This window comes from Scyliorhinus canicula, chromosome 7 (genome assembly GCF_902713615.1).
Source record: "Scyliorhinus canicula chromosome 7, sScyCan1.1, whole genome shotgun sequence".
Lineage (NCBI taxonomy): Eukaryota > Metazoa > Chordata > Chondrichthyes > Carcharhiniformes > Scyliorhinidae > Scyliorhinus > Scyliorhinus canicula.
The window spans coordinates 210254545-210279882 of record NC_052152.1 but is presented as its reverse complement, the minus strand read 5'-3'; the positions used below and the strand labels follow the sequence as shown (position 1 = coordinate 210279882).

At 49.9% G+C, this 25338-nt stretch overlaps 1 protein-coding gene across 1 annotated transcript in view; it reads left to right on the top strand.

Moving 5' to 3' along the window:
* Positions 1-21349, top strand: part of LOC119969773 (eukaryotic translation initiation factor 6) — a 108166-nt gene extending 86817 nt beyond the window's left edge. The window contains exons 6-7 of the mRNA XM_038803847.1: positions 12920-13101; positions 21052-21349. Coding sequence (XP_038659775.1) covers positions 12920-13101; positions 21052-21061 — 192 coding nt within the window. The 3' untranslated portion in view covers positions 21062-21349. The remainder of the gene's footprint in view (positions 1-12919; positions 13102-21051) is intronic.
* Positions 21350-25338: the final 3989 nt, after the last annotated feature.

The following is a 25338-nucleotide window of genomic DNA, read 5'->3' as shown; positions in this document are numbered from 1 at the left end:
GGGGATTGAGTGGTAGGGGGAGGGAGGGGTCTTTGTTGGGGATTGGGTGGGGGGGGTCTTTGTTGGGGATTGGGTGGGTGGGGGGAGGGGTCTTTGGGGATTGGGTGGGGGGGCAGGGAGGGGTCTTTGTTGGAGATTGAGCGGTAGGGGGAGGGAGGGGTCTTTGTTGGGGATTGGGTGGGGGGGAGGGAGGGGTCTTTGTTGGGGATTGAGTGGTAGGGGGAGGGAGGGGTCTTTGTTGGGGATTGGTGGGGGGGAGGGAGGGGTCTTTGGGGATTGGGTGGGGGGAGGGGTCTTTGGGGGGGATGCGGGGTAGAGGGAGGGAGGGGGGCCGAACTGGTAGTCTTACATTGTCCACTCATTTGTACCTGTCCGGCCCCAGGACTGGTACAGACCGCTGTGCTGCTGGGATCGCCTCGCCGTGGTTTTATGACATTTCTTGCTGAACTACAGATGTAATGGCTGTCCCCGGTGGGCAAGGTGGCAGAGGTTCTCCACTCTGCCTTTATAACCTGCAACATGAGGGGTTTGAATGGGCCAGTGAAGCGAGCTAGCGTCTTTGTACACTTTGACCCGGGTGGTGTGTTCCTCCAGGAGACCCACTTGAAGGTGAAGGACCAGATAAGACTTCACAAAAATTGGATTGGACAAATCTTTTACTCTGGTTTTAATGGTAGGGCGAGAGGCATGGCAATATTAATCCACAAAATAATACACTTTACTCCCTCCTGGATTATGGGTGACCCCAATGGTCGCTGTGTTATTGACTGTGGTTCACTGGGAAATACTCTGGTTATTTTGGTGAATATTTATGTTCCCAATTGGGATGAACCGATTATCATAAACTCCCTGGTCCTCCCCGAATTAGACTCATCGGATGATTCTGGGTGGAGATTTAAATTGTGTCTTGGACACTCCATGTCCAAATCCTAGCCCAAACTGGGATGTCCAGGACATTGACCCCTATCATGGCTAGAATTGGAGGGGTTGACCGGTGGCGTTTTCGCATGCTCACTGCGCCTGCTCCTGAATTGATTTGTTTTTTATGGTGTTGTTGCCCCCTTTCTCCATTGCTCTTCGCAATGGCCATTGACCCTCTGGCGATAGTGTTGTGGTCAGAGGGATGGAGGGGAGCACACACAGGGGGAGGAGCACTGGATCACGCTGTCCACAGAAAACATAATCAACATACACACGAGATGTGGCACATTTTCAGGCTATAAATTAAAACTCAGTAAAAGTGCGTGTTTCCCAGTGAACTCAATGGCCAGAGGGGCTCAGCTTGGTTTTCTGCCTCACCCTCTAATTTTCAATAGCTGGGGATCCGCCAGGTGGCCAACAACTGGGCTTTACTCCACAAACTGAACTTTTCACACCTCAACAGTAAGACCAAAATGGCCTTAGAGGTGGAATACTCGCCCCCTGACTCGAGTGGGCAGGATCTAGACTGTTCGAGTGTATGGGCTACCAAGGTTTTGTTCTTATTTCAAAATATCCCCATTTTTTACCCAAAGTACTTTTTATTACAGTTAGCAAATCAATGTTGGTGTTTGTCTGGGTAGGTGAGAGTCCCAGAGTCCACAGCGTTCTGCTTCAGCGAGAGAGAGAGGGTCGGAAGGCTGGTCCTCCTCAATCTCCTGTTGTGTTACTGTGCTGCCAACGTGCAGAAAATCCTACAATGGCTGTGTATCCAAAATCAAATAGGAGTAGGTTAGAGACACGGTCTTGTGCCATTGTGTCACAGCCTCCTCTCTACATACCATAGTTACCGCCCCATTACACTTCTCCCTGGTAGGCCTTTCCTCGACCCCTGTGGTGACTGCACTCCTCAGGATTTGGAAGCAGTTTTGGCAGCACTTCATTCTCCTCTCGCTGTCCTCACTTACCCCGAGATGTGACAACCACCTCTTCCTGCCTTCCAGCTTGGTTCCATCGTTCAGGTGCTGGGGAACGGGAGGTCTGGCGCACTTTGAGGATTTATTCAGAGATGGAAGCTTTGCTGGCCTTGAAAAACCCTCTGACAGAAACAATCTGACTGGACTCGATCTCTTCTGTTTTTTTTTTAATTCGGGATTTGTCAACTAAGCTTGTTTTGTCTAGCTCCTCCCCCACCTCTCCCGGCTGGAAAAGGTCCCGACCTTGGCACACCGGGGGAGGGAGTCAGTTTCGAATCTGTATGGCCTCATTCTGTCTTTGGGTCCTGCCCCTTTGAATAGAATATATGAGAAATGGGTGGAGGAGCTCGGCTCTGTGCTAACAGAGGAGGTTTGGAGAGAAGCCCTCTACAGGGTGAACTCCACTTCATCCTGTGCTAGACTGAGATTGGTTCAGTTCAGAGTGCTACATAGAAACACATTGGACAAAGGAGAGGAGGAGTGGATCCTTTCGAGACGTGGAGAATAAGTGTGACCGCTGTTCACTTACACCGGCTAACCACACGCATGCGTTTTGATTTTGGCCTCAGCTGCTGGATTCTGGCCCTCCCTTTTTTGACACAATATCCAAGATTTTGCAGATAACCTTCGAATCCTGCCAGCTGTTTGCAATATTTGGGGTTTCGGACATTCCGTCTTTCTACTCTGGAGTGAGGGCGGATGTTTTTATCTTCGCCTCCATGTAGCCAGGAGGCGAACATTACTCAACTGGAGATCCCCCTCTACAAGCAAGGCTTCAGCCTGGATTGAAGACTCATTAATGCTCTTGCATCTGGAGAAAGTCAAGTGAACCATCAGAGGCTCAGTGGGGCGGATCTGGCCTGCGGTGCAGGCCATTTCTTTCCTTCTTTAAGTCCTGGACACGTTGGGGGCGGGGGGGGGGGGGGGGGAAGTAGAGGGGGGTAGGTTAGTATTTGGCTATTTATGAAAGTTATACTGTGTATATTTTTGCCTATATGTTTATTACAATCCAGTGCTGTTGTCGAGGTCAGCACCTGAAGCCATGACCCCGAGGAATTTCTCTCAGCTGCTGGTGAAGCCAGCAACCTTGTTAGAATCTCCGGCTCTGCAATAACATTAATTAGTTGTATCCGCTCAGCTTGCTGCTATGGTAACTGAACAGCACAGTCTCTCTCGATGCTGTTTATAGCAGCGATGGTATAATCTGTCCCTTTCAAGGATGTGAGTGACGCACCAGCGTTTGTATTTAAAGCAGCTGCCAGCACTCAGCCAGCACACTGGCACTGATCAGGCTGTGACTCAGTATCACAATCCCTGGGGCACAACCTGGTGGCAATCGAAAGGCAGGGAGTTGTTCACCTTCACACCCTGACTCTGTACGTTTCCCTTTCCTGTTTATTCCCTGGGATAACAACAACAAGAAGTTAATTGTTTAGCACCTTTAACATAATCAACCGTCCCGAGGCACTTCAGGGTAGAATGTGGGAGAGCAGCCTCGGGTACGTGAGAATAGTCCAGTCAGTTTGAGCGGTAGATGTGCTGAGACGGGTGATGTGGAAATAGGCCGTCTTAATTATGAATAAAAGGTCAGGAGCTCATCCCCGGGTTAAGTATGAAACAAAGATTACAAACAGACTGGCTGAATCTCAGGCCGTTCCCAGGGGTCGGAGTGGAGATGAAAAACGATGGCTTCAGCTTTCCCAATGTTTAATTGGTGAAACCTCTGATCCAGTGCTGGATGTGGGATAAGCAGTTTGACAATTTAGCAACAGTGGGGGAGGTGAGAGAAGTGGTGAGGTAGAGCTGGGTGTTGTCAGTGTACATGTGAACGCTAACACTGTTTTCGGATGATGTCGCTGAGAGGCAGCGTGTAGGTGTGAAATAGGTGGGGTGGGGGACATCAGAGGGTGTGTGGGAGTGGAAGCCATTCATTGCAAATGATACTTTGGCTACAATTAAATACACAAGAATTAAACCAGGTGAGAGCGGTCGCACCCAACTCGATGGATAACAGTGGAGAGGTGTTGGAGGAGGATGCTGTGGTTACCGTCTCAACGCCTGAAAATAGGGTGAGAAGGACGAGGCGGGAACATTTATCTCTCTCACACTGACTAGGATCTCATTTATACACAAAGAGCCATTTTGGGAGTGCAACAGGGTCAGAAATCTGAGAGATTCAAGCTCTGGGAAAGATGGGTTCAAATTTGGGAAGTGACATCTCCAAGGAAACCGTGGTTGGGGAAATGAAAATGAAATGGGTTGGTAATCTGCAATGACACTGGGGTCATAGGTTATTTTAGGGAGAGCGGTGATGACGACAGATTTAAAGGCGAGAAGGACAACATCTGAAGAGAGAGAACCCTTCACAGTATCGGCTAACAGCTGACAGGAGGGGAAGGTGATTGGTTAATGGATTAATGAGAATAGAATCAAGGGGGCAGGACATGAATTGTGTGGGTAAGACAAGCTTACATTGAGCAAAAAGAGAGCTGGGAGAGAAGCTAGACAAAGATGCAAGTTCAAGGATAGGGCAGGGCCGTAATTAAGAGTAAGTTTGGCCCAGTGGGCGAGTGGAAGGGAGGAACACAGCTGAGGCTTTGAATAGACGTTGACGACGAGCTTGGTGCCAAAGAAATCCATGAGTTCCTTGCACTTGTCAGAGGGTGATGGGGGGGTCAGAGGGTGATGGGGGGGTCAGTGGGTGATGGGGGGGTCAGGGTGATGGGGGGGTCAGGGGGTGATGGGGGGGTCAGAGGGTGATTGGGGGGGTCAGAGGGTGATTGGGGGGGGTCAGAGGGTGAGTGGGGGGTCAGAGGGTGATTGGGGGGGTCAGAGGGTGATTGGGGGGTCAGAGGGTGGGGGGTCAGTGGGTGATTGGGGGGGTCAGTGGGTGATGGGGGTCAGTGGGTGATGGGGGTCAGAGGGTGAGGGGGGTCAGCGGGTGATGGGGGGTCGAGGGGATTGGGGGGGGTCAGAGGGTGATTGGGGGGGGTCAGAGGGTGATTGGGGGGGGGGGGAGAGGGTGAGTGGGGGGGGGGGGTAGAGGGTGAGTGGTGGGGGTCGAGGGTGTGGGGGGGGTCAGAGGGTGAGGGGGGGGGGGGTCAGAGGGTGACTGGGGGGTCAGGGTGATGGGGGGGTCAGGGTGATGGGGGGGGTCAGAGGGTGATGGGGGGGGGGTCAGAGGGTGATGGGGGGGGGGGGTCAGGGGGATGGGGGGGGGGGTCAGAGAGGGTGATGGGGGGGGGGGGGTCAAGAGGGTGATGGGGGGGGGTCAGGGTGATGGGGGGGTCAGAGGGTGATGGGGGGGTCAGAGGGTGATGGGGGGGGTCAGGGTGATGGGGGGGGGTCAGAGGGTGATGGGGGGGGTCAGGGTGATGGGGGGGTGTCAGGGTGATGGGGGGGGTCACAGGGTGATGGGGGGGTCAGAGGGTGATGGGGGGGGGTCAGGGTGATGGGGGGTCAGAGGTTAAGTCTCACTCTCAGACAGTATATTCCAGATCCTAACCACTCGCTGTGTGAATCTGCCTCCACCACACTCACAGACAGTACATTCCAGATCCTAACCACTCGCTGTATGAATCTGCCTCCACCACACTCACAGACAGTACATTCCAGATCCTAACCACTCGCTGTGTGAATCTGCCTCCACCACACTCACAGACAGTGCATTCCAGATCCTAACCACTCACTGTGTGCATCTGTCTCCTATTTCGATCCCCGCCGGACCCCAACATTGGCTAGGATGTTTGACCGGAACCCTAATATTTTTAATTTTGGGAGACTGTGAGGAAGGTGCTTTGCTCTAGGACTGAGTGCAAAGAAATAGGGATATTTGTTTTAAAACAAAATTTTATTACGAATACTGTATTAAAATCTTTAACATGCCCCAGAATATAGCTCACAATTACCCTTAAAACAATACTACTCAATACAGTGAATACAATGTCCTCAATGGCTATCTTTATTACCACTAAACAACAAGAAATGATACCATCTCTGTTCTCAATCCACCCTGGGTACTAATGGCACAGAATACCTGCTTTGCCCAGTTATTTGAGAAAAAGATCTCATCTGGGTCACTGTCCGTGTGGAGTTTGCACATTCTCCCCGTGTTTGCGTGGGTTTCGCCCCTACAACCCAAAGATGCGCAGGGTAGGTGGATTGGCCATGCTAAATTGCCCCTTAATTGGAAAAAATGAATTGGGTACTCTAAATTTAAAAAAAAAAAAGAGATCTCTTGATACTGTTTTCCGGAACAGATCTGACTGCGGCCTGAACCCCAGCAGCAACTCTGGCTGGATGTCTTCAACCAATTTTGTATCCATGTTGAAAGGTTCCTTCCTGTTTGTTCTCTTGTACCCCATTTCATTTATTTTTGCCATTACATATTTGATCCGTGGGTGATTATTGGACATGTCTTTTAAGGCAAGAAGTCTGTGTCTTTGATTCTAGCACGCAGAACCCGGAAGGCTGTGTTGATTTAAATAGAAGTTGCAAATTGGCCAGGATCTGTGACCGAGAGATGGGTTGGGACTCGGGTTGATTGATTGGCTGGTAGCCAATAATTGGCCTTTGCTCTGCCCAGTAACAGGTGGTGATTGGATCTGATCCCACTGGAATGCTTTTCACAATCCATTGAGTTTGGTTCAGTTTTGATTTTGGCAACCGGGGGTGAAGAACGAGCCAGCTAACTCTCCCAGAGAGATCCGGCTTACTCTCTCCCAGAGAGATCCAGCTAACTCTCTCCCAGAGAGATCCGGCTAACTCTCTCCCAGAGAGATCCGGCTAACTCTCTCCCAGAGAGATCCGGCTAACTCTCTCCCAGAGAGATCCGGCTAACTCTCTCCCAGAGAGATCCGGCTAACTCTCTCCCAGAGAGATCCGGCTAACTCTCTCCCAGAGAGATCCGGCTAACTCTCTCCCAGAGAGATCCGGCTAACTCTCTCCCAGAGAGATCCGGCTAACTCTCCCCAGAGAGATCCGGCTAACTCTCCCCAGAGAGATCCAGCTAACTCTCCCCAGAGAGAGATCCGGCTAACTCTCTCCCAGAGAGAGATCCGGCTAACTCTCCCAGAGAGAGATCCGGCTAACTCTCTCCCAGAGAGAGATCCGGCTAACTCTCTCCCAGAGAGAGATCCGGCTAACTCTCTCCCAGAGAGAGATCCGGCTAACTCTCTCCCAGAGAGAGATCCGGCTAACTCTCTCCCAGAGAGAGATCCGGCTAACTCTCTCCCAGAGAGAGATCCGGCTAACTCTCTCCCAGAGAGAGATCCGGCTAACTCTCTCCCAGAGAGAGATCCGGCTAACTCTCTCCCAGAGAGAGATCCGGCTAACTCTCTCCCAGAGAGAGATCCGGCTAACTCTCTCCCAGAGAGAGATCCGGCTAACTCTCTCCCAGAGAGAGATCCGGCTAACTCTCTCCCAGAAGGCTCCTGTGAGGGTGAACTCTCTCTCTCTCCAGAAGACCTCTGTTTTCCTGGAACTAGAGAGGCCTGAAGACAAACCGTGAACTGAAAGCAAAGTTTAATATGAAGTAAGGTGCCTCTCCAGGAAAAGCTGAGAGCAATGCATCTCTAAACCAGAGCACCTGACTGAATGCATCTACAAAGATGATCATTCCAGGCTGCAAATCAAAGACTTTAATCTGTCTGCCATGTGTGTGTAGAGCAGGGGTGTCAAACTCAAATACACCGTGGGCCAAAATTAAAAAATCGGGACAAGTCGAGGGCCGGACTGGTTCAATGTTTTTTTGCAAAACTTATTGAAATGAACTTCTTGAACCTGGAACTAATAAAGCTTAGGTTATTGCCTATAAAAACAACATTAAATATTAAATAAATAAAAAAATTAGTTGCATTCATTTCTTATTGCTTTATCTGGAGCTTTTCCAGAGTAATTTCTAATGAAAACATTAGATGGGGGGTCAGAGGGTGATTGGGGGGGGTCAGAGGGTGATTGGGGGGGGGGTCAGAGGGTGAGGGGGGGGGTCAGAGGGTGATGGGGGGGGGTCAGAGGGTGATGGGGGGGGGTCAGAGGGTGAGGGGGGGGGGGTCAGAGGGTGATGGGGGGGTCAGAGGGTGATGGGGGGGGGTCAGAGGGTGATGGGGGGGGGTCAGAGGGTGATGGGGGGGGTCAGAGGGTGATGGGGGGGGGTCAGAGGGTGATGGGGGGGGGGGGTCAGAGGGTGATGGGGGGGGGGGTCAGAGGGTGATGGGGGGGGGGTCAGAGGGTGATGGGGGGGGGTCAGAGGGTGATGGGGGGGGTCAGAGGGTGATGGGGGGGGTCAGAGGGTGATGGGGGGGGTCAGAGGGTGATGGGGGGGGTCAGAGGGTGATGGGGGGGGGTCAGAGGGTGATGGGGGGGTCAGAGGGTGATGGGGGGGTCAGAGGGTGATGGGGGGGGTCAAAGGGTGATGGGGGGTCAGAGGTTAAGTCTCACTCTCAGACAGTATATTCCAGATCCTAACCACTCGCTGTGTGAATCTGCCTCCACCACACTCACAGACAGTACATTCCAGATCCTAACCACTCGCTGTATGAATCTGCCTCCACCACACTCACAGACAGTACATTCCAGATCCTAACCACTCGCTGTGTGAATCTGCCTCCACCACACTCACAGACAGTGCATTCCAGATCCTAACCACTCACTGTGTGCATCTGTCTCCTATTTCGATCCCCGCCGGACCCCAACATTGGCTAGGATGTTTGACCGGAACCCTAATATTTTTAATTTTGGGAGACTGTGAGGAAGGTGCTTTGCTCTAGGACTGAGTGCAAAGAAATAGGGATATTTGTTTTAAAACAAAATTTTATTACGAACACTGTATTAAAATCTTTAACATGCCCCAGAATATAGCTCACAATTACCCTTAAAACAATACTACTCAATACAGTGAATACAATGTCCTCAATGGCTATCTTTATTACCACTAAACAACAAGAAATGATACCATCTCTGTTCTCAATCCACCCTGGGTACTAATGGCACAGAATACCTGCTTTGCCCAGTTATTTGAGAAAAAGATCTCATCTGGGTCACTGTCCGTGTGGAGTTTGCACATTCTCCCCGTGTTTGCGTGGGTTTCGCCCCTACAACCCAAAGATGCGCAGGGTAGGTGGATTGGCCATGCTAAATTGCCCCTTAATTGGAAAAAATGAATTGGGTACTCTAAATTTAAAAAAAAAAAAGAGATCTCTTGATACTGTTTTCCGGAACAGATCTGACTGCGGCCTGAACCCCAGCAGCAACTCTGGCTGGATGTCTTCAACCAATTTTGTATCCATGTTGAAAGGTTCCTTCCTGTTTGTTCTCTTGTACCCCATTTCATTTATTTTTGCCATTACATATTTGATCCGTGGGTGATTATTGGACATGTCTTTTAAGGCAAGAAGTCTGTGTCTTTGATTCTAGCACGCAGAACCCGGAAGGCTGTGTTGATTTAAATAGAAGTTGCAAATTGGCCAGGATCTGTGACCGAGAGATGGGTTGGGACTCGGGTTGATTGATTGGCTGGTAGCCAATAATTGGCCTTTGCTCTGCCCAGTAACAGGTGGTGATTGGATCTGATCCCACTGGAATGCTTTTCACAATCCATTGAGTTTGGTTCAGTTTTGATTTTGGCAACCGGGGGTGAAGAACGAGCCAGCTAACTCTCCCCAGAGAGATCCGGCTTACTCTCTCCCAGAGAGAGATCCGGCTTACTCTCTCCCAGAGAGATCCGGCTTACTCTCTCCCAGAGAGATCCGGCTTACTCTCTCCCAGAGAGATCCAGCTAACTCTCTCCCAGAGAGATCCGGCTAACTCTCTCCCAGAGAGATCCGGCTAACTCTCTCCCAGAGAGATCCGGCTAACTCTCTCCCAGAGAGATCCGGCTAACTCTCTCCCAGAGAGATCCGGCTAACTCTCTCCCAGAGAGATCCGGCTAACTCTCTCCCAGAGAGATCCGGCTAACTCTCCCCAGAGAGATCCGGCTAACTCTCCCCAGAGAGATCCAGCTAACTCTCCCCAGAGAGAGATCCGGCTAACTCTCTCCCAGAGAGAGATCCGGCTAACTCTCTCCCAGAGAGAGATCCGGCTAACTCTCTCCCAGAGAGAGATCCGGCTAACTCTCTCCCAGAGAGAGATCCGGCTAACTCTCTCCCAGAGAGAGATCCGGCTAACTCTCTCCCAGAGAGAGATCCGGCTAACTCTCTCCCAGAGAGAGATCCGGCTAACTCTCTCCCAGAGAGAGATCCGGCTAACTCTCTCCCAGAGAGAGATCCGGCTAACTCTCTCCCAGAGAGAGATCCGGCTAACTCTCTCCCAGAGAGAGATCCGGCTAACTCTCTCCCAGAGAGAGATCCGGCTAACTCTCTCCCAGAGAGAGATCCGGCTAACTCTCTCCCAGAAGGCTCCTGTGAGGGTGAACTCTCTCTCTCTCCAGAAGACCTCTGTTTTCCTGGAACTAGAGAGGCCTGAAGACAAACCGTGAACTGAAAGCAAAGTTTAATATGAAGTAAGGTGCCTCTCCAGGAAAAGCTGAGAGCAATGCATCTCTAAACCAGAGCACCTGACTGAATGCATCTACAAAGATGATCATTCCAGGCTGCAAATCAAAGACTTTAATCTGTCTGCCATGTGTGTGTAGAGCAGGGGTGTCAAACTCAAATACACCGTGGGCCAAAATTAAAAAATCGGGACAAGTCGAGGGCCGGACTGGTTCAATGTTTTTTTGCAAAACTTATTGAAATGAACTTCTTGAACCTGGAACTAATAAAGCTTAGGTTATTGCCTATAAAAACAACATTAAATATTAAATAAATAAAAAAATTAGTTGCATTCATTTCTTATTGCTTTATCTGGAGCTTTTCCAGAGTAATTTCTAATGAAAACATTTTTCCACAGGCCAACACTTTGTGATTCACACTATACCTGAATAAACTCGGCATCAGCCATATCATACGCCATAGGCGCTTCAATTACTGGGGCCACCTTTAATAGTAATTAGATATTATTAGGGCAGCACGGTGGCCTAGTGGTTAGCACAACCGCCTCACGGCGCTGAGGTCCCAGGTTTGATCCCGGCTCTGGGTCACTGTCCGTGTGGAGTTTGCACATTCTCCCCGTGTCTGCATGGGTTTCGCCCCCACAACCCAAAAATGTGCAGAGTAGGTGGATTGGACACACTAAATTGCCCCTTAATTGGAAAAAATAATTGGCTAATCTAAATTTTAAAAAAAAATTTAAATTAAAAAAAAAAAAAGTAGTTAGATATTATCTCGCGGGCCGAATTTGGCCCGCGGGCCTTGAGTTTGACATATATGGTGTAGAGGGTGGGGGGGGCACGTTTAAGTGAGTTTCAGTATTAGTTTGTTGTTAATCAATTGTGTTTACTGCATATTTCATAGTTCTTGTTATAAATAAACAGTAATTGTGTTTACATTTACAAACCTGGTGACCGTGATTATTGGACAGCCAAAGGCGTTGGGAATTTTTATAAGATTTATTGGTTAATTCACTTGTGTTGCGACTCCGGGGCCTGTGGGGCTGGAATTGACCGGGGCCTGTGGGGCTGGAATTGACCGGGGCCTGTGGGGCTGGAATTGACCGGGGCCTGTGGGGCTGGAATTGACCGGGGCCTGTGGGGCTGGAATTGACCGGGGCCTGTGGGGCTGGGATTGACCGGGGCCTGTGGGGCTGGAATTGACCGGGGCCTGTGGGGCTGGAATTGACCGGGGCCTGTGGGGCTGGAATTGACCGGGGCCTGTGGGGCTGGGATTGACCGGGGCCTGTGGGGCTGGAATTGACCAGGGCCTGTGGGGCTGGAATTGACCGGGGCCTGTGGGGCTGGAATTGACCGGGGCCTGTGGGGCTGGAATTGACCGGGGGCTGTGGGGCTGGAATTGACCGGGGCCTGTGGGACTGGAATTGACCGGGGCCTGTGGGGCTGGAATTGACCGGGGCCTGTGGGGCTGGGATTGACCGGGGGCTGTGGGGCTGGGATTGACCGGGGCCTGTGGGGCTGGGATTGACCGGGGCCTGTGGGGCTGGAATTGACCGGGGCCTGTGGGGCTGGGATTGACCGGGGCCTGTGGCGCTGGAATTGACCGGACACTAGCCCAGTCTATGATAACAATGTTGCTACTGTCTCTTTTATTACACAAGCTATAATTTTGCTCACATGTCTGATGCGTGGCACTGTATCAAATGCCTTGTAGGAACCCATGTGCCCTGCATCAACGGCATTACCCTCATCAACCCTCTTATGTCAGGCCTCTGTTTGATCGAGCTGTTACAATCCGCTTTTTGCTAATGCAGCAACATTCTGTTCTGTTCCCATGGTGCACACCCTGCATTTGTGATTTGGTTTTCAGTGTTTGATGATGTAATGTTCTCTTTGACCAATGTTTTGAGCCTGGAGGAAGTGTGATATAGGCCACCAACACCTCAACTGGACTCGTGCCCCAGCTCTGTTTTTCTTTTATTTCCCCACATCACTTAGAAGCTGATTCGGGTCAGTGTGCAGCCTCCCCCCCCCCCCCCCCCCCCCCCCCCGACCGCCACCCCAGCATCACGCCTGTCCCTGCACCATCTGCAGGCCTGGGCAGTTGGTTTTGCTGGGATATTAGAACCAGGAGCGATGCAATAGCTGAGCCCATCCTCTCTTCACGAATCCCAAAAGAGTGGAAAGATTGTCTGACCATTCCCTCCTCTGTCAGCCTCACCTATTGGGTATAGGAGGAGTGAGCCCCAGCAAATTGCCAGTGTGCGAGTGCCTGATCATTGTGTGGTATTTACAGTGGTGTTTCCATGTTGATGTCAGTGGGGGTAATACTTGTCATGTTTACTTAGCTGCAGTTCTTTTTTAACTGTCTGTGCCCCTGGGAGGCCATCCAATTCACCTTTCTGTTTCACCCTAAATAGCCCAAGTTTTCCCAGGCTGGAGGATGCCAGTAATTTAACACTTAAGCCATCGCAGCTCTTGGGCAAGACACGTGGAGCGAGACGCACTCTGACCTCACTATCTGTTCTCTTTGTTACAGGCTGGCACAGTGAATCGTGGGAGCGAGGTGATTGCTGGAGGGATGGTGGTGAATGATTGGTGTGCTTTCTGTGGCCTTGATACTACCAGCACAGAGCTGTCGGTTATAGAGAGTGTTTTTAGATTAAATGAAGCTCAGCCCAGTGCAATTGCAACCAGTATGAGAGATTCACTCATTGAAAGGTAAGTGGTTCTCTGAGGAAACATTCACCTGCACGGCAAAATGTGGACTGAAAACAAGGTGTTTGAAAGAGAGGGTCATGGTGTAGATGGGTCACCACGCTAAGGAACTTCCTGATGTTGTTTTGTGAATGTTTTTAAGGGCAGACAATAATGGAGTGATGGATACAGTAATCCAGACACCAGGGTAATGCTCTGGGAGCACGGGTTCAAATCCGGCCTTGGCAGATATGACATTTGAATTCAATCGAAATCTGGAATTAAAATCACCAATTGTAAAAGACCATCTGGTTCACTAACTTGCTTTGAGGAAAGAAATCTGCCGTCCTGACCTGGTCTGGCCTACATGTGACTCCAGATCCACAGCAATGTGGTTGACTCTTTAAAAAATGCCATTGTAATCCTGACTATATCATGCCTGTTTACAGCCATTTGTGTGATCATTTCATCTGCTTTATTGCGAATGCTCCACGCGTTAAGGCACAAAGCCTTTAAGCTTGTCTTTTTAACGTTTCTAGTCCTGTTCCCAATATTTTTCACTGTGGCCCTGTTTGAATCTGGCTTTTGCTTTCTCTGTCTGTCACTTTTCTTATTCCCCTTTCTGCCTTTGTTTTTGTCCTTGTTCCTCCTCCTCTAACTCCTTGCATAGGTTCCCAACCCCCTGCCATTTTAATTGAAATCCTCCCCAGCCACTCAAACAAATACTCCCTGCAGGACACAGTCCCGGTCCTGCCCAGGTATAACCTGTCCAGTTTGTACTGGTCCCACCTTTAAAAGAACCACTCCCAATGCCCCAGAAATCTGAAACCCTTCCCCCACACCATGTCTTCAGCCACATATTAACTGATAAATCCTGATATTTCTATTCTGACTAGAATACGGCATTGGTAGTAATCCTGAGATCACTACTTTTAGAAGTCCGACTTCTCAACTTTCTTCCTGTATTCTGCTTCTAGGACCTCCTTTTTTTTAACCTTTGCCATCTGTACCAATGTGTACCACGACCGCTGGCTGCTCTGAATATCCTGAGGCCACTCAGAGACATCCTTGACCCGAGCACCAGGGAGTCTTGTTTGCAGCCACAGAAACGCCTGTTTATTCCCCTTACAATTGAATCCCCTGTAACTATTGCATTCCTACACTTTTTAACTCCTCCCCTTTGCAGTGGAACAGACCGTGGTGCAAAACGTTTGGCTGTTGTTGCTTTCCCTTGAGGTCATTCCCCTCACAGTATCCAAAGCAGTATATCTGATTTCTCAGGGAGTGGTCTCGGGAGATTCCTGCATTCCTCAGGGGGCTCAACTTCCACAACTGCAGATGGTGAAATCGCAATTCAATAAAAATCTGGAATTAAAAATGGCCTTGAAACCATTGTCAATTGTTGTGCAAATCCTTCTGGTTCAGGGAGTTCCTTCCCTAAAGGCCTTGAGATGTCCTTGCCTGGTCTGGCCAACTTGTCACTTCAGACTCTCTGATCCTTTAAAGGCCCCTGAAATGGCAGAGCAAGCGCCTCAGCTCAAGGTCAGTCAGGGATGGACGATAGGAGCCGGCCCAGTCAGTGGCTCACACATCCATAAATGAACAAAATAAAAATCTATTAAACCTCGTCCTCACCTCTCCAAGACCTTTACATCCCAAAGTGTGGAGTCCAGTTATTGGGCACTGGCTTAACGGTGTTTTGTGGAGATTTTGCATGAATTCCTTGCCTTTATACTCTCTGTCTCTCTTTATAAATATAAGAATCCCATATGCCTTTTTTAACAACCTTCTCAACTTGACCTCCCACTTTGATGCACCCACCGGTCTGTCTCTCTTTCTACACTCCCTTTAAAATGGTAACATTTAAATTGTATAGTCTCTCCTCTTCCTGGCAAAATGAATCACTTCACACTTCACTGTTAAATTCCATCTGCTACGTATCTGCCCATTTACAGGTCTGTCTGCCTCCTGAACTCGGTTGCTATCCTCCTCGCTATTTACTACATTTTGGGGTTTCATATCATCTCCAAACTTTGAAATGATATCCCTCTTTCCCAATTCTATGTCACTGATCCATACCAGAAACAGCAGCGGTGCTAACACCAGCTCCTGAGGGTCACTCCCTCAGTCTGATTCACCATTTCTCTCTGCTTCCTGTCACTCAGCCAGTTTAATATCCACACTGCTACTGTCCCTTTTGCTAACACGTTTATGATGTGATACTTTGATCAAACACCTTTTGAAAATCCATAAACACAACATGAACCTCAGTTTCTCTCTCCCCCCCCCCCCCCCATTCAAGCTTCTCTGTGACTTCATCAAAGAATTTGATCAGGTTGTGAGTTCAATTTCATTTCCCATCGTGGCCAGTTCTGAAATTGAAGAAATCTTCCACCTGGAGAATGGAGAAGCTTTGGAAAAGCCCAGCAGCTTCACTGATGTCCATTCTGATGGAAGGTCACTAAAAGCAGTAGCCCCGATTCCTCTCCAGATGCTGCCAGACTTGATGAGAATTTCCAACATTTTCTCTTTTTATATCTAATTTCTAGCATCCATGTTATTTTGTTTCTGTCCTATTGGATAACTTATCAATAAAAGCAAATTACTGCGGATGCTGGAATCTGAAACCAAAAGAGAAAATGCTGGAAAATCTCGGCAGGTCTGGCAGCATCTGTAGGGAGAGAAAAGAGCTTGCAGTCCAGATTATCCTTGGTCAAAGCTAAAAGGCATAGAAAGTGGGAAATATTTATACTGTAGGGTGAGAGAATGAAAGATGATGACTTCTTATCCTGGTGAATTGGCATGGCTCCTGCTTCACAACCAATATATCTTTCCTGAGGAGCAGGGTGCTGAACTAAACAGCTGTCCAGATGTCATCTAACCAAAGTTCTTGCAGATGAAGTCGAACTTGCTCACTTTATTCCATTCAGCTTTTTGGAAGTGTTGAGGAGACCACAGTGGCCCTGTCACCATCCAATCGCAGACTGAAAATGGCCACCAGCTGAGGTGCCAGCAGGCAGTAGATTCCTATGGAATTTAATCCAATCAAGGGAGGGGAGAGAATATCTGTCTCTGGCAACACCGAGGAAATGAGCGTCGCCAATTTCCAGACTGCATCAAATGAGGCCGACATGCCATTTGTCTTTCTGATTGCTACACTTGCAGACCAGCTTTGTGTTCTTTGTCCACCAAAGTCCTACTGAATACCAGCATTTTAAAAATTCACACCTTTTTAAAAAAAAAACATTTCTGCTTTTCCATTCTTGCTCTGTGAATAACCTCACATTTCCCAACATTCTACTCCATCTATTGCCTACTTAACCCGTCTATATCTCTTTGCAGCCTCTGTGTCCTGCTCGCAGCTTACAATCCCACCTAACTTTGTATAAAGATCAATGACACGGGTGAGGTTTGGGCTGGGGTGGTGTGGGAGGCACTGAAGGCGGTTATCAGCGGGGAACTCATCTCAGTTGGGGACAATAAGGAAAAGGCTGAGCGGGTGGAGTGAGACTGGTGGGTGAAATTTTACAGAGGACAGGAGGTATGCGGAGTTTGCGGATGACCGGCTTCTGAAGGAGTGTCAGAGACTGCGGCTGGAATTTGGGCTCCCCGAATGGCTTCCCGCTCACAATGGCCGCCTCCTCCTCTGCTAACAGCCCCACATCTAACCTCCACTGTGGGCGCTGGGCCTTTCCTTTGTTAACAATGGCCGCCTCCTCCTCTACTAACAGCCCCACATCTAACCTCCACTGCGGGCGCTGGGCCTTTCCTTTGTTAACTTGCAGGTTTACCCAGTGCGGGACGTGGTCTGACACCACAATTGCTGAATATTCAGCATTTACCACCTCAGCCAGCAGCATTTTGTCGATCACAAAGAAGTCTATCCGGGAATACACCTTGTGTACATGGGAGTAGAATGAAAACTCTTTACTCCTTGGCCTCCCAAATCCCCACGGATCCACCCCCCCCCCCCCCCCCCCATGTGCTCCATAAACCCCGCAGCTCCTTTGCCATAGCTGATACCTTCCCAGACCTGGAACTCGGCCTATCCAGCCTTGGATCCAGGACTGTGTTGCAATCTCCCCCCATAATCAATCGATGTGAATCCAGGTCCGGAATCTTCCTCAGCACCTGAAGCTTGATCCCCAGAATATTGGAGGAGATTGCTATGAAGATGGTGGATGCATTGGTGATCATTTTCCAAGTTTCTATAGATTATGGAATGTTCCTGCAGATTAGAAGGTCAAGTAACCACTGTGCAAAACCAGACTGTATAAAGCTCCCATTGCCTTACACCTCTGGCAAGCTTACAACATTGGATTGGAACACTGGGATCGGAGCTACTGTCTCTATCCCTGTTTACACCAATGAGGCACATTGCTGAGGGAAAGTGGAGACATTGAATCAGGACCATGGTAGTAATAGGAAAAGAATAAAATTAAAGATTTGTTAACTGAAACTGCAAATAAACAAGTGACGCAGAGATAAACGTTTTCTATCCAATCACTGTTACCGAATACTCAGTAATTCAAAGTTATAAAATCCACCTGAAAATGGAGATGAAGGACAAAATCCCAATATGTGCTGGTCACCAGTAATCACGCTCTGACTGTAAGAACCATGCAGTGCCCCCTACACCTGCATCTCATGCCGCCGCGCCCCCTGTGCTGTTGGAGAGGGAGTTCCAGGATTTTGACCCAGCGATAGTGAAGGAACGACCGATATATTTCTAAATCGGGTGGTGAGCGTCCGTGAGGGAAACTTGTAGCTTCCTTGCGTCCTCAGTTTTCTTTAGCCAGCCAATCTTCTATCCAGGTCAACCTGTTTTCTGCAATAGCCTTTGACGTGGCGCCTGATAAGGAAGACTTGCATTTGTATAGCACAGCACAGCTTCCAGATGTTCCAAAGTGTTGTAAAGCCCGTGAAGGGTTTGTGAAGGGCAGTCGCTGTGGAATGTAGGACATGCAGCTGAACAAACTCCCCCGAACAGGAATGAAATGACCGACTGACAGGCAAAGGCACATTTGTGATGTTGATTCAGAGACTGGAGGCTATTAAGATTTATTGTTAAGCAGGAAAGCCAGTTCGATGCTGTATTCTGCAGTCAATTAACAGCTGTAGGTGGCGAGATGACATACATAAACATTTCATTCAAGCAGAAAATGGGATTTGAGGGAAAAGGCCATCGCTGGACTAACTAATGTGTAGCAATCTATAACTCCGAGTGAATGTGATCAGCAGTAACACTGAATTAGTGCAATGAAAAATATGTTTCCATTTGTGTAAATTACTTATTAACGGAGATTCCGGCTCCAACAAGCTGCCAAGAACTGGCTTACCGAACAGCACCTCCGCGTTAAACAAAAAACAGTTTAGATTTGAATCAAAGAGGGGGGCCAGGATGAACAGATGTACAGACGAGCCTTTTTAACCTTTCAATGATGTCCCAAATCTGAACAATTGCTGTTTCAAAGTCATCCATGGAATTCTGACCTGGTAGTTCTGAAACAGATCTGAACTTCCAGCAACCAGTTTCTGAGGTGCGATTTGTTCACACTGCCTACAACTGCAACTTAGTCCCTGTCGACACCCCAGCAGAATGCTGCATTGTCAGAGGGTCAGTACTGAGGGAGTGCTGCACTGTCAGAGGGTCAGTACTGAGGGAGTGCTGCATTGTCAGAGGGTCAGTACTGAGGGAGTGCTGCACTGTCAGAGGGTCAGTACTGAGGGAGTGCCGCACTGTCAGCGAGTCAGTACTGAGGGAGTGCTGCACTGTCAGAGGGTCAGTATTGAAGTGCTGCACTGTCAGAGGGTCAGTACTGAGAGAGTGCCGCACTGTCAGAGGGTCAGTATTGAAGTGCTGCACTGTCAGAGGCTCAGTACTGAGGGAGTGCTGCACTGTCAGAGGGTCAGTACTGAGGGAGTGCTGCACTGTCAGAGGGTCAGTACTGAGGGAGTGCCGCACTGTCAGCGAGTCAGTACTGAGGGAGTGCTGCACTGTCAGAGGGTCAGTATTGAAGTGCTGCACTGTCAGAGGGTCAGTACTGAGAGAGTGCCGCACTGTCAGAGGGTCAGTATTGAAGTGCTGCACTGTCAGAGGGTCAGTGCTGAGGGAGCGCCGCACTGTCAGAGGGTCAGTGCTGAGGGAGTGCTGCACTGTCAGAGGGTCAGTACTGAGGGAGTGCCGCACTGTCAGAGGGTCAGTACTGAGGGAGTGCCGCACTGTCAGAGGGTCAGTACTGAGGGAGTGCCGCACTGTCAGAGGGTCAGTACTGAGGGAGTGCCGCACTGTCAGAGGGTCAGTACTGAGGGAGTGCCGCACTGTCAGAGGGTCAGTACTGAGGGAGTGCCGCACTGTCAGAGGGTCAGTACTGAGGGAGTGCCGCACTGTCAGAGGGTCAGTACTGAGGGAGTGCCGCACTGTCAGAGGGTCAGTACTGAGGGAGTGCCGCACTGTCAGAGGGTCAGTACTGAGGGAGTGCCGCACTGTCAGAGGGTCAGTACTGAGGGAGTGCCGCACTGTCAGAGGGTCAGTACTGAGGGAGTGCTGCACTGTCAGAGGGTCAGTACTGAGGGAGTGCCGCACTGTCAGAGGGTCAGTACTGAGGGAGTGCCGCAATGGTGGGCTACCATCTTTCCGATGAGATGTCAATCCTGAATCCTGCACTGCCGTTTTAACTGGATGTCAATAATCCCATTTCACTATTTCAGGCTTTCGCTCATGTTTTGACTAATATTGATTCTTCAGCCAACATGACTAAAAAAGGTTATCTCATAATTACTATCAGATCATTCTGGGATCCTTCTGTGCAGTGCATCTGCATAATGCCGACTCCATGTAAATCCCTTATTGGCTGTAAAGCCACCATCAACGAGAAATTCCTTCTTGCTGCAATATTTCCTCTCGTCCCCACACCTCCTGACCTTTGCTCTAGCTGTTCCTTTTCTGTCTGACCCTTTCACTGACCACCTGTATTCCAGGTGAGGTTGTGGGTTTGGAAGGAGCAGCTTTGGTGAGTTGCTGCGGTGAATCTCGGCGATGATACACACGGCTAGCACTGTGTTGGTGGAGGGCGTGAAGAGTGGGTTTAGTGGAGGGGAACAAATGGAGCAATGGGCTGACATTGAGCTGTGTCTGCACCATCCAGGGCAGGGTTACTCACCTCCGCTCAGTTTGGGTCATTCTTTGGGCAGGGGCCTTTCCCAGTGGCTGGCGAGCCCCTGTTCTGGGCAAGGCAGCAAAGTGCCAATCGGGCTCTCTAACTGGGCAGCGGTGGACCATTCCCAGAATCAAGGGGGCTGAGGCCCCCCCCCCCCCCAAAGCTGAGCCCAGTGAGATGGGGACAGTGTGTTTAGCTGCCCCCCCCCCCCCCCCAAAGCTGAGCCCAGTGAGATGGGGACAGTGTGTTTAGCTGCCCCCCCCCCCCACAAAGCTGAGCCCAGTGAGATGGGGACAGTGTGTTTAGCTGGGCAGTGCCTCCAGGGAGCTGGTAGCTGCTGCCAGAAATGTACCCACTCAAGGCCCAAGATTGCCAAAGGACCCACTCCACAGGTGGGGGGTGGGGGTTACAAGATGGAGGTCACGGGGGAGTGGGTTTGGCAGGAACAGCAGCTCCCTTTTTCCCATTCCAGCATCTCGACAGCAGCAATGAGCAGGAAGGCTGCCCACAACCCTTCGCACCCTGGACATGATCGGGGTGGAGGTGGGGAGATGCCAGGGTTCCAAGTCCCCTTTCACCAAAACCTGCCCCATGGGAGGGGATTAGATCATTAATTTCCACGACTGATATCGCTGAGTGTGTTGACATTGATTCCATGCCAGATCCAAGGGTCACAGTTCCAGGATGTACAACAATGTTTCACCAGGAAGTAGGAGCCTCTGTTTAGTTTTTTGGTCAGTAATTACTATCACTGATGTGCTAACCTGCTGCTGTTGCCAGGGTAACGCTGACTGACTGATTCGCTTTTTTTCAGTTTAACATAAAGACACGATTGTGGACCCAGCTTCAGGAGAATATGTTGATCTTCATTATCTGCAGAACGGACAAGAGAGAGACCACACACTGCTCAGACCTGACGGACGATTCTTACTCGAATGCACCCACATTTCTCATAATTTCCAATCATCCCACACCCCATAATCCGTCTTGTTTAAAGTTAAATAATCCATGAGAGAAATCTTGTATAAGAAACAAGGTGATGGAATTGTCTCGATGTGTTGATTAACCAGATCAGACTGCTTATGAATAAATAAATGCTTAATTTTTCAGGGCTTGTTAGTCATTTCTCAGACCTCGATTCCTTTCTAATGAACTGGACCAGAAATTCTGGGAATGGGCAGAGTTCAAGTCCTGATCGCAGGCAGTTTGTGAATGGCAGTGAGACGTCGTATCAATAACCGACTCACACCCCCATGAAATCTAAATGTTTATTCCTGTCCCTTCCTGAATATCCTTGTGTGCTCCAGGGGTGGCAGGGCAGCCTGGTGGCACAGCGGTTAACATTGCTGTCTGTCGCCCTGTGTCTGTGCGGAGTCTGCACGTTCTCCCCGTGTCTGCGTGGGTTGCCTCCGGGTGCTCCGGTTTCCTCCCACAGTCCAACGTGCAGGTTAGGTGGATTGGCCATGATAAATTGCCCCAAAGTGTCCAGGGATGTGTCTTGTTAGGTTCAGAGGTTATAGGAATAGAGCGGGGGAATGAGACTGGGTCAGGTTGCTCTTGCCCCAATGATTTAAATCACCAACTGGCATGTGCTCCATCTCATTTGTTTAATGAACGAGCCAGACACTGTTTGAGCTCCCGGGCCAGGTCAATCGAGTCGTCCTGAATATTGCCCAATCCTGGGGAGAGCAGCGCCATCGGTCATTGAGTCAATATCCTCAGGAGGAAAGCATTCGTCCCATCCAGTCTGAGCCAGCTCTCTCTAGAGGATTCCAGTCAGTTCCATTCTCTCGCTCCGCCCTCTCTGAACATTTCCAGCGCTGACCCTCGGGGGAATCAATTTTCACCCAATTCACTACCTTTACCAGCCCCGCTTCTACCACGTTCAGCGTTCTCTCCCTTCATAAATTCTCACTAAGTACTTGTGGGCTGGTTTAGCACAGTGGGATAAACAGCTGGCTTGTAATGCAGAACAAGGCCAGCAGCGCGGGTTCAATTCCCCTATCGCCCTTCCTGAACAGGTGCTGGAATGTGGCGACTAGGGGCTTTTCGCAGTAACTTCATTGAAGCCTACTCATGACAATAAGCGATTATTATTATGATTAATACATTCTAGCCTTTCCCTCTAAGATATCTTTGTTCCTAATTGTCCCAACCCGCCCCTTACGACCTCTTCTATTGATACGCTGGCAGCAGATTCTTGGGTTCCCAGCTTGCAATTTCTTTGAAATTGAAGGCGAGGTAGAAAAAATAAGAGATGCAGGGCCGGTTGATGTGTTCCTGCATGATGTGGGAGCTGTAGGAGCCTGTTGTTCCATGTGAACACATCTGTAGCAAATGTTTGTTTCCCAAGAGATTCCAGCTCAGAGTTGATGGGCTGGAGTCTGAGCTTTGGATGCTGCAACAGATCAGGAAGGGGTCAAGAGTTATCCAGACAGTGTTTCAGGGCAAAGGGATCTCCAGAACCTCCCAATGTGGTTGTCGGAAACTGCACTCCATTTCAGGGCAATTGGGGATGGACAGCGAATGCTGTCCTTGCAAAAGACACCCCCACCCCGTGAAAGAAACAATATGGCAGCTTTGCAAGGCAGTCATGGTGCCGAGGACCCAGGTTCGGTCCTGCCCCAGGTCACTGTCCGTGTGGAGTTTGCACATTTTCCCTGTGTCTGCGTGGGTCACGCCCTCACGACCCAAAGATGTGCAGGGTAGGTGGATTGGCCACGCTAAATTGTCCCTTCATTGGGGAAAAAAAAAGAATTAAGTACAAAAAAACCATTGCAAGGCAGCTGGTTAGGTAATGATACCCACAGAGTGACTGGGACGGAGCCGTACCCTAGTGAGAGTCAGTGTGTCTGTGGGACCCGTACCCCAGTGAGAGTCAGTGTGTGTGGAACCCGTACCCCAGTGAGGGTCAGTGTGTGTGGGACCCGTACCCCAGTGAGAGTCAGTGTGTGTGGGACCCGTACCCCAGTGAGAGTCAGTGTGTCTGTGGGACCCGTATCCCAGTGAGAGTCAGTGTGTGTGGGACCCGTACCCCAGTGAGTGTCAGTGTGTGTGGGACCCGTACCCCAGTGAGAGTCAGTGTGTGTGGGACCCGTACCCCAGTGAGAGTCCGTGTGTGTGGAACTGTACCCCAGTGAGAGTCAGTGTGTGTGGGACCCGTACCCCAGTGAGAGTCAGTGTGTGTGGGACCCGTACCCCAGTGAGAGTCAGTGTGTGTGGGACCCGTACCCCAGTGAGAGTCAGTGTGTGTAGGACCCGTACCCCAGTGAGGGTCAGTGTGTGTGGGACCCGTACCCCAGTGAGGGTGAGTGTGTGTGGGACCCGTACCCCAGTGAGGGTCAGTGTGTGTGTGTGTTGGACCCGTACCCCAGTGAGGGTGAGTGTGTGTGGGACCCGTACCCCAGTGCGAGTCAGTGTGTGGGAACCGTACCCCAGTGAGTCAGCGTGTGTGGGACCCGTACCCCAGTGAGAGTCAGTGTGTGTGGGACCCGTACCCCAGTGAGAGTCAGCGTGTGTGGGACCCGTACCCCAGTGAGAGTCAGCGTGTGTGGGACCCGTACCCCAGTGAGGGTCAGTGTGTGTGGGACCCGTACCCCAGTGAGGGTCAGTGTCTGTGGGACCCGTACCCCAGTGAGAGTCAGTGTGTGTGGGACCCGTACCCCAGTGAGAGTCAGCGTGTGTGGGACCCGTACCCCAGTGAGAGTCAGCGTGTGTGGGACCCGTACCCCAGTGAGAGTCAGTGTGCGTGGGACCCGTACCCCAGTGAGAGTCAGTGTGTTAATAGATTTAGTGAAGTGTTTGCATCATTATTTAGGTGAGAAAAGCCATTTGTGCAAATGAACTCGCGCCAGAAGCCGACAGAAGTTTAAAAATCTGAGGAAGGAGCCAGGTCAGACATATATAGAATTTGGAAGAAACAATCAAACTAATTTTGGTAGGTGGATAGGAGCATTAAAAATAGACCAAACGAATGGCGTCCTAAGGGAACAATTATTTTGGAGGAATTTAGAGATTCACTTCCTGCAGTAGTGAAATGAAAAATGAAATGAAAATCGCTTATTGTCATCGCTTATTGTAACTTCAAATGAAGTTACTGTGAAAAGCCCCTAGTCACCACATTCCGGCGCCTGTTCGGTGAGGCTGGTACAGGAATTGAACCGTGCTGCTGGCCTGTCTTGGTCTGATTTAAAAGCCAGCTCTTTAGCCCTGTGCTAAACCAGTCCCCAGTGAGAACTCGTGGAAGAATAAAGGGTTAAAACTGCTGCCGGCGACTTCCGGTGACGGTGATGTGCTGAGAAGACGCGCAGGTAACTCCTCACAACCAGAACCAAAAGACACTTTTAGTCAAATTTTGTCCAAAAATTCGAAGACAAATTTACCTCAAAAGCAAGAAGAGAATAACCATGAAAGAATGCCAGTAAACGGGGACTTGAGGGGCTGAAGGGACAGCAGAAGTGGCGGAAAGAGGCAGGAACTACAGTCGGACAAGATGGCGTACCCTTGAAGGGACCCTGGCCACCCAGGAGAAAAGATGGCCAATGACCCGAGCATCAGCCCCCCCACCCCCCACCCCCCCCCCGGAGACGGATGGAAGACGTTCTGATGCATAAGAACTAGGAGCAGGAGTAGGCCATCTGGCCCCTCGAGCCTGCTCCGCCTTTCAATGAGATCATGGCTGATCTTTTGTGGACTCAGCTCCACTTTCTGGCCCGAACACCATAACCCTTAATCCCTTTATTCTTCAAAAAACTATCTATCTTTACCTTAAAAACATGTAATGAAGGAGCCTCAACTGCTTCACTGGGCAAGGAATTCCATAGATTCACAACCCTTTGGGTGAAGAAGTTCCTCCTAAACTCAGTCCTAAATCTACTTCCCCTTATTTTGAGGCTTTGCCCCCTAGTTCTGCTTTCACCCGCCAGTGGAAACAACCTGCCCGAATCTATCCTATCTATTCCCTTCATAATTTTATATGTTTCTATAAGATCCCCCCTCATTCTTCTAAATTCCAACGAGTACAGTCCCAGTCTACTCAACCTCTCCTCATAATCCAACCCCTTCAGCTCTGGGATTAACCTAATGAATCTCCTCTGCACAC